General features: G+C 39.1%; 1 protein-coding gene across 1 annotated transcript in view; it reads left to right on the top strand.

Annotated features, from left to right (window-relative positions):
• Window positions 1-8,114, top strand: part of LOC107593743 (A disintegrin and metalloproteinase with thrombospondin motifs 5-like) — a 27,413-nt gene extending 19,299 nt beyond the window's left edge. The window contains exons 5-8 of the mRNA XM_016283603.1: window positions 482-665; window positions 1,630-1,805; window positions 3,553-3,728; window positions 5,901-8,114. Of these exons, the coding sequence (XP_016139089.1) occupies window positions 482-665; window positions 1,630-1,805; window positions 3,553-3,728; window positions 5,901-6,519 (1,155 nt within the window). The 3' untranslated portion in view covers window positions 6,520-8,114. The remainder of the gene's footprint in view (window positions 1-481; window positions 666-1,629; window positions 1,806-3,552; window positions 3,729-5,900) is intronic.
• Window positions 8,115-8,225: the final 111 nt, after the last annotated feature.

The raw sequence follows: 8,225 nt of genomic DNA, 5'->3' as shown, positions 1-8,225 counted from the left end.
TCTCTCACACACACACACACACACACACACACACAGACACACACACTCACACACACGCACACACACAGACACACACACTCTGTCTCTCACACACACACACACACACACACTCTCTCACTCACACACACACACACACACACACACACACACACACTCACACACACACTCTCTCACTCACACACACACACACACACACACACACACACACACACCCTTCCTCTCGCTGAATGTCCAGCGTTCAGGTCTCGCGCTTATTTTTGGCTCGGAACTTGTTTATTGCGGGCCGGTGAATAGATGGACACACGCCTTCACATAAAACACTCGCTTCTTTCCACGACTCGACTCATTCATGTTGAAAGATTCTGTGCATCTTTAGTTAGATGCTTTTACATTGTGACTGTGCCTCATACGCAATCAACAGAAACTGTCAGTGTGTTTTCTGCTCGTCACTAATCGATGCTTAATGATTTTCTCCTGTCAGATGTCGAATCACGGCAGCTGGAGCTCCTGGGGTCCGTGGGGTTCGTGTTCTCGGACGTGTGGCGGGGGTGTCCAGTTTGCACATCGTCTCTGTAACAACCCTCCTCCCCGAAACAACGGCCGCTACTGCACCGGGAAGAGAGCCGTCTACCGCTCCTGCAGCATCACGCCATGCCCTTCAGCCGGTGAGCGTCTCCAAACACACACGCATGCACAAATAATGCATGCTCACAGAAGAAAACACATGCAAATGCAACAAATTCTGCATCACGTACATCCCTGATAGATACCACAATCCCAAAATGCATTGCAATAAATTCAGTGAAAAGTTTTATCTAATATGATACCGTCAAGAGAAATATTAAGTAGGTAGCTAACACATTACATCGAGATTCCAGGATAAAATGTGACTCTGGAGCACAAAAGCAGTCAGTTAGTTAATTGAAATGAAGCTAAAATAAAATATTAATATTAAATGAAAACTTAAACAAAAATTAAGTAAACGAAATGCAACAAACTGAAATGTTACTGAAGTACTAAAGTTACTAAAACTAAAACTGGAATAAAAATAAATTAAAGCTAAATATGAATATTAAAAAAAACTCAAACTAATAAAAATGAGAAAAGCACACAACAAAATTACTAAAACTTAAACAAAACCTGAAAAATATAAAAATAAAAGCTAATTCAAACTATTAACAAATACCATACTAATTATATATAAATAATACTAAAATAACTTACTCAAACTCAATATTAATGACAGGCATGGCACTTTAATTCAGAAAAACTTAATATAAATAAAAATACAAATATAAAAAATAATAATAGTAATGATAGCGAAAACATTTATAATAATAATTTATTTAATATTATTGTCTTTGTTATTGTTGTTGAAGTTAATAATAATTAAAGCTAAAAATATATATAAATAAATACAATATAATAAAGTGTATTCCATTTACTCTTTCAATTATCGTGAGCTCATGAAAATATCATCTATAATAATTATAAATAATTCCCTCCTGAAACCAGCTTAAGAGGATTTTTAAAACATTTTGTGTCAGCTACACAAATATGTTAATACTGTATTAAGAACAGCAGCAAGCTTGTGCATTGAATATATTTGCTGTCATCTGTGTGCGTTAGGGAAGAGTTTCCGTCAGGAGCAGTGTGAGCTGCGTAACGGCCCTCAGACGGACCCTAAAGGAGTGAAGACCTTCGTGGAATGGGTGTCGAAGTTTGCCGGCGTGCTTCCCAAAGACATGTGCAAACTCACCTGCAGGGCCAAAGGGACGGGATACTACGTCGTGTTCTCGCAGCGGGTGAGGGAGTCACGGATCTCTCATAACACTTACAAACCGACTCAACATACTGAAGGATTTACATCCTTTCGGCATGATATTATAGAAATGCCACACTGGTCTTTGAAGTGTCACACGGTGCTTCAAACCCAGCTGACAGGAAACGTTCTCAAAAAGTTATGAACAGATGTTCTTACAGTTGCATTAATAATATTCTCAAACGTTAGCACAAAAGCATTGTTTACACATCAGTTACGGAATGTTTTTTTTTATTTTTTTTTATTAAGTTACAACAAATGTATCCACTTGTTTCGGAACGTTCAGAGAACATTCGAAAGTAACATTCCCAATGAAATGCAAAATGATACAATGGAGCATTCCCGTTTTACATTTACATTTTATCCAAAGCGACTTATAGATGAGGACAACAGAAGTAATCAAAACTAACTAAAGAGCAATGATATGTAAGTGCCGTGATAAGTCTCAGTTAGCTTAACGCAGCACACATAGCAAGGTTGTTATATATATATATATATATATATATATATAATAAATAAAAAGAAAACCAGTAGATAGAATAGAAAAAGAATAGAGAACATTAGTGTTAGAGGGTCTCTTTTTTTTTACAAAGAAAGAAAAGTCGAAAGAATAGAGAACGTTTAGAGAAAACATTTTTACAAAACTGGACGTTTTGAACATTCAGAGAACATTCATAAATAACATTTTCGCAGCTTAATGGGAACATTAGCAAGACATTCTTAGAACATATTTTATGATGTTACGAACAAACGTTCGTCCAGTAACATTAATACAAATTTCGTTCAGAGTCATCTAGTCACAGCACAAAAACATTATTTATAAATTGTTCCTAATGTTAGATTTTTTTAGTTGGATGTTTGTCTAATTTTTTTTTTTTCTAAAAATAAAACATTTAAAAGAACATCCCTTAATGTTTGCAAAAGGATAAAATTCCTTAAATGCTCATATAACCATTTTTACATATAACAGATGTTCAGAGAACATACAGAAATGATTTTCTTCCTTAGTATTTTTGTCTTGTTTTCTTGTATAAATATCTACTAATTCTGGATTTAAGATGCATTTACTTGACGAGTAAAATGACTTAAGATATTATGTCTTGTTTTCTGGAAAAATTATCCAAATTTTGTTAGTTTTTGCTTAAATCATGTAAAAATATCTGCCGATGGTGTAAGAAAAATAATCTTGTTTAGCCTTTGAATTAAGGCACTGGCAGATTTTTTGCTTGTTTTATGCAAAAACTAACAAAAATGGATAATATTTTTAGAAAACAAGTCGTTTTACTTGTCAAGTAAATGCATCCTGATTCAAGAATTTTTTGATATTTATACAAGAAAACAAGACTAAATACTAAGGAAGAAAATATTTTTTGCAGTGTTGATAACTTAATGGAAACGTTAGCAAAGCATTCTATCAATATCATGTCTTTAGTGCTTTTTGTTAGTGATATACAGTGGGGCAAAAAAGTATTTAGTCAGCCACCAATTGTGCAAGTTCTCCCACTTAAAAAGATGAGAGAGGCCTGTAATTTTCATCATAGGTATACCTCAACTAAGAGAGACAAAATGAGAAAAAAAATTAAGTGGGAGAACTTGCACAATTGGTGGCTGACTAAATACTTTTTTTCCCCACTGTATTTATTAAACCTTGAATATTTGTGCCATTTCTTTAGTAGCGATAGATGAAAGCCAGACAGCAGGTGAGGTTTGGTTTGTGTGGTTTTCTGCAGGTGGTTGATGGGACGGAGTGCCGGCCGTACAGCAGTTCGGTGTGTGTGAAGGGGAAGTGCGTTCGCACCGGCTGCGACGGGATCATCGGCTCTAAACTTCAATATGACAAGTGCGGCGTCTGCGGCGGCGACGGAAACAGCTGCATCAGAGTGGCTGGAAACTTCACCAAGAAGAGGTTAGACAACACACACTCATGGAGACATTCCATTTCTATTGATTTTAACCAAACCATAAAAAACGGGGACAATGTCAAACTCACTTTAGCGTATATATAAAACATAGAACTTTTATTAACAAAACAAATATAAATACACCATGCTATAGGGGAGGCTATGCCTAATATAAAATAACCAATAACTTACATAAAGTTTAAATAGGTATACAAAACTGGAAATAGGTCTCACCTCACTCTTCTTGTCTGTCTCACCTCACTCGTCTTGTCTGTCTCGCCTCGCTCGTCTCGTCCGTCTCACCTCACTCGTCTCGTCCGTCTCGCCTCGCTCGTCTCGTCCGCCTCGCTCTTCTCGTCCGTCTCGCCTCGCTCGTCTCGTCCGTCTCGTCCGTCTCACTCGTCTCGTCGGTCTCGCCTCACTCGTCTCGTCGGTCTCGCCTCACTCGTCTCGTCTGTCTCGCCTCACTCGTCTCGTCGGTCTCGCCTCACTCGTCTCGCCTCACTCGTCTCGTCTGTCTCGCCTCACTCGTCTCGTCGGTCTCGCCTCACTCGTCTCGCCTCACTCGTCTCGTCTGTCTCGCCTCACTCGTCTCGTCGGTCTCGCCTCACTCGTCTCGCCTCACTCGTCTCGTCTGTCTCGCCTCACTCGTCTTGAAAAATTATTTAGTTTAGCCTTTGAATTAAGATTATTTTTGATTTTAAGACATTTTTGATAATTTTTTTCAGTAAACAAGACATAATATCTTAAGTAATTTTACTTGTCAAGTAAATGCATCTTAAATCCAGAATTTGTAGATATTTATACAAGACAAAAATACTAAGGAAGAAAATCTTTTTTTGCAGTGCACGAGTTCGTCTGGAAATCTGACTGATCGCTCTGATTCTGTTTCATAGAGACATGCAAAATTGGATGCGTAATGTGATTTACAGAAGTAGGAAATGTTCCTGGTACAATAGCCTTTGTTTTCCCTGGGAGGACATGAAAGAAAAGAAAAAATCACAAATCAGATCTGTTGTACAGCTTGACGGAGACGTGCGCTGCCTCAGAAATGTCTCAGAGTGTCCTTTAGATTTGCACTCAAACGTCAGAGATCTCAATGTAAACTCGAGCATTTCTCATCCAGTGATCTGAGCTGCTTCACACTGGTTTTTATCACTCTGGATTCTTGCATGACGAACCAGTGACTCATCTGGGTCTGTTTTTATTCACTCTGAGGAATTTTAGGAGAAACATCTGAGACAAATTTGATACCCTTTTTGAAACAACTAAAACTTAAAAGGTTTTTTTAAACAAGTCATAAAATAAATATACATATTCTCAAGCTTTAAACAAACAATGTGGACAATGACACACAACACAAAAGCAAATAAAAAATTTGTAAAAAAATTTTCAACGAGAAAATACGTTTATTTTTCTGACCCCATTGGCAGATATTATTCATTGTTTTAATCATAAACTCACTTTATTTTGATATTATATATTGGAAAAAAAGACTTAATATTTTAAGTCATTTTGCTTCTCAATTAAATGTATCTTGAATTAAGAATGTTTAGCTATTTTCAGTGAAAAATAAGACAAAAACTAAAAAAAGACAGAAATACTAAGTCTTGATTTCTAATATATATATATATATAAATTAAGTGAGCTTATCCTTTGAACAAGAAAAAAATATTTGCCAGTAGTGTCATAAAAATTACATTTCCATTTGAATTATGTATATTTTTCTTAACCCATGGACAGATTTTTTTTTTCTTTTTCTTTTCTTGTTTTGAGCACGTCATGTTTAATAGGAAAAAAAACTTAATATAATTTTGCTTCTCAAGTAAATGTATCTTGATTTAACATATGTCTGGATATTTGGTTTGGAAGCAACAAGAAATACAAAATATGAATTTTCCAACAAAACAAAAAAAAACTAAATTAAGTGAGTTTATACCAAAAGGCTAAGAAAAATATTTTTTCTGATTCCATTGGCCATTCCATATTTTTCCTTGTTTTAAGCATAAATTCACTCCATTTTTATTCAGTAAAACAAGACTTACTATCTTAAGTAATTTTGCTTATCAAGTAAATGTATCTTGATTTTTTTTAAAAAGTAGATACTTTTTACTGGAAAAGACAGACAATACAAAATGACTAATAAAGTCATGTGATGTTGTCTCTGTGTTCTCCAGCAAGGGCTACACAGATGTGGTGAAGGTTCCCGAGGGCTCGACGCACCTGAAGGTCCGACAGTACAAAGCCAAAGGCCAGTCGCGCTACACAGCGTATCTGGCGCTGCGGCGGCCCGGAGGAGAATACCTGCTCAACGGGAAGTTCATGATCTCCACGTCCGAGACCATCATCCCCCTCAATGGCTCCGTTCTCAACTACACTGGCTGGAGTCAGCGGGACGAGGCCCTTCACAGCATGGGCCCCGGGGCCCTTCAGGAAAGCCTGGTGGTGCAGATTCTGGCCACGGATTCTAAGAAACCACTAGACATCCGCTACAGCTTCTTCATGCCTCGCAAAATGCCGCTTCCGCCGCGAACGGTCGCCGTGTCTTCAGGAACCGCCGCGGCGCTGTCCTCAGTGGAGATTGTGACGTTTACGACCGAGGTTCCTGCGACGATGACGATGCCCGCGGGGCCGCGCTGGGTGACGGGATCGTGGATGACGTGCTCCAGAACTTGCGATACGGGTTGGCAGAGTCGCACGGTGCAATGCAAGGACCCTCAAGGGAAGCTGTCCAAGAGCTGCCCGCTCAGCACCCGGCCGTCGGCCTTCAAACACTGCCTGATTAAAAAATGTTGAGGACCCCTCAATCAGACGAACTTCCTGACTGAGCTTCGTGAAGCACGTAGACTGAACCGTTGCAGTTGCGTTCCGATCACTGTGGGATTCTGCTAGCGTTCACAATTGTGTTGCGTTGTGACTCTGGAGCTTTGGCTGTAGCCTTGAATGTGGTGACGTTCAGCCACGCCCCTTTGACAAGGCCACGCCCCTTCCTTCGAATGACACACCCCTTGAGTTCACACTGGCAGTGATTTAAAGCATTTCTGTAGTGTTTGAGGCTCTGGCTTCACATGAGTCAATGTTCAGCCACGTCCATTTGACAAGGCCACGCCCCTTCTTTCAAAAGACACGCCCCCTGAGTTCACACTGGCAGTGATTTAAAGCATTTCTGTAGTGTTTGATGTTAAGATGTGTTCACATTAACCATTGATAAAATGGAATGTTCTATTAACGTTCACATAACCAAGAAAAAACATTTTAAAAACGTTCAGAAACAGTGTTTTCATAACTTAATGGGAACATTAGCCTAACATTCTGTATCAATATCATATGCAAAAAAACAGAGAGTGTTGGGAATCCCTCAATCAGACTAACTTCCTGAATCCTGCTAGTGTTCGCAATCGCGTTGTGACTCAGACAAGGAGCTTTGGCTCTAGCCTTAAATGTGGCAACTTTCAGCCACGCCCCTTTAACAAAGCCACACCCACTGGTCCAAAAGCCACGCCCCTTAAGTTCACACTGGCAGTGATTTAAACCATTGCCATAGAGTTTAATGTTAAGTTGCAATCACATTTACAGTTGCTCTGTGTGATCAAGTCATTCCAATTGGATTCCAACGACTGCGTGAAAAAGCGTACCCACGTAGGTTACACTTTTTTCCATTGACCAACAGAAAACCGCTTGGGTTCAAAGGGACTTCTGTGTGACTGGCACTTCATACATCTCTATTTTATAGACAGCAGACATTGGACCGTTTTGGTTCACGAAATTTCACTGGGATTTTGCTAATGTGACCGCAACTTCGACTGTAGGGCTGCGCGATATATAGCGTAATGTAATTTCCTTATGATTTGTGCTTGCGTAAAAGTGCTATAATTCTGATTCTGAAATCTAAAAAGGAATTTCTCAAACCTAGAACCTTTGTGATTTTGGAGCAAAATAATCAGGATTTTCAGATTACCGTGCCACCCTACTTGATTGCATTATTCAACTATATCAGTCTGCGCTCCCATTGGTTGTCATCGCATTTAGTCACAGCTTATTTGTATAAAGCTGGACCAAGTTGTCAATAATTGTCAACAGATTTACTGATCGCTGTTAGCGTGAACAACCTGTTTAGGGTCCCTGTATCACCCATAAGAAATAAGCTTCGACTGCAGGAACGGAAAGGTTCATGCAGAATGCTGATTTTCCGGAGTGAATCTCATAAGACTAAGACAAACTGGGAATATGACTGACCGCCGGTCCGTTCCTGAGCTCGTTTTCAGGGATTGAGCTGACGTTGATGTGTTTGTTCCTCTGTGCTCCATGTTTATGTCCGTTTGAGTCTCCCACAATGAACTGATCTTCCTTTCTTTGTTACAGAACAACTAAACAGGGCTCTGATTTGTAAATGTGTGTATGTCATTTCTGTGTTCAGGACACTGAGTGCCCTCGATACTCGCAATAATCGATCGCTCACTCGCTCGCAGTCGCGCCGTTTACATCTTCATGGGAATGTTTCA

This window comes from Sinocyclocheilus grahami, unplaced genomic scaffold, assembly GCF_001515645.1.
Source record: "Sinocyclocheilus grahami isolate Dianchi unplaced genomic scaffold, SAMN03320097.WGS_v1.1 scaffold176.1, whole genome shotgun sequence".
NCBI classification, from domain to species: Eukaryota; Metazoa; Chordata; class Actinopteri; order Cypriniformes; family Cyprinidae; genus Sinocyclocheilus; species Sinocyclocheilus grahami.
This window is presented reverse-complemented; position numbering and strand designations above follow the sequence as displayed.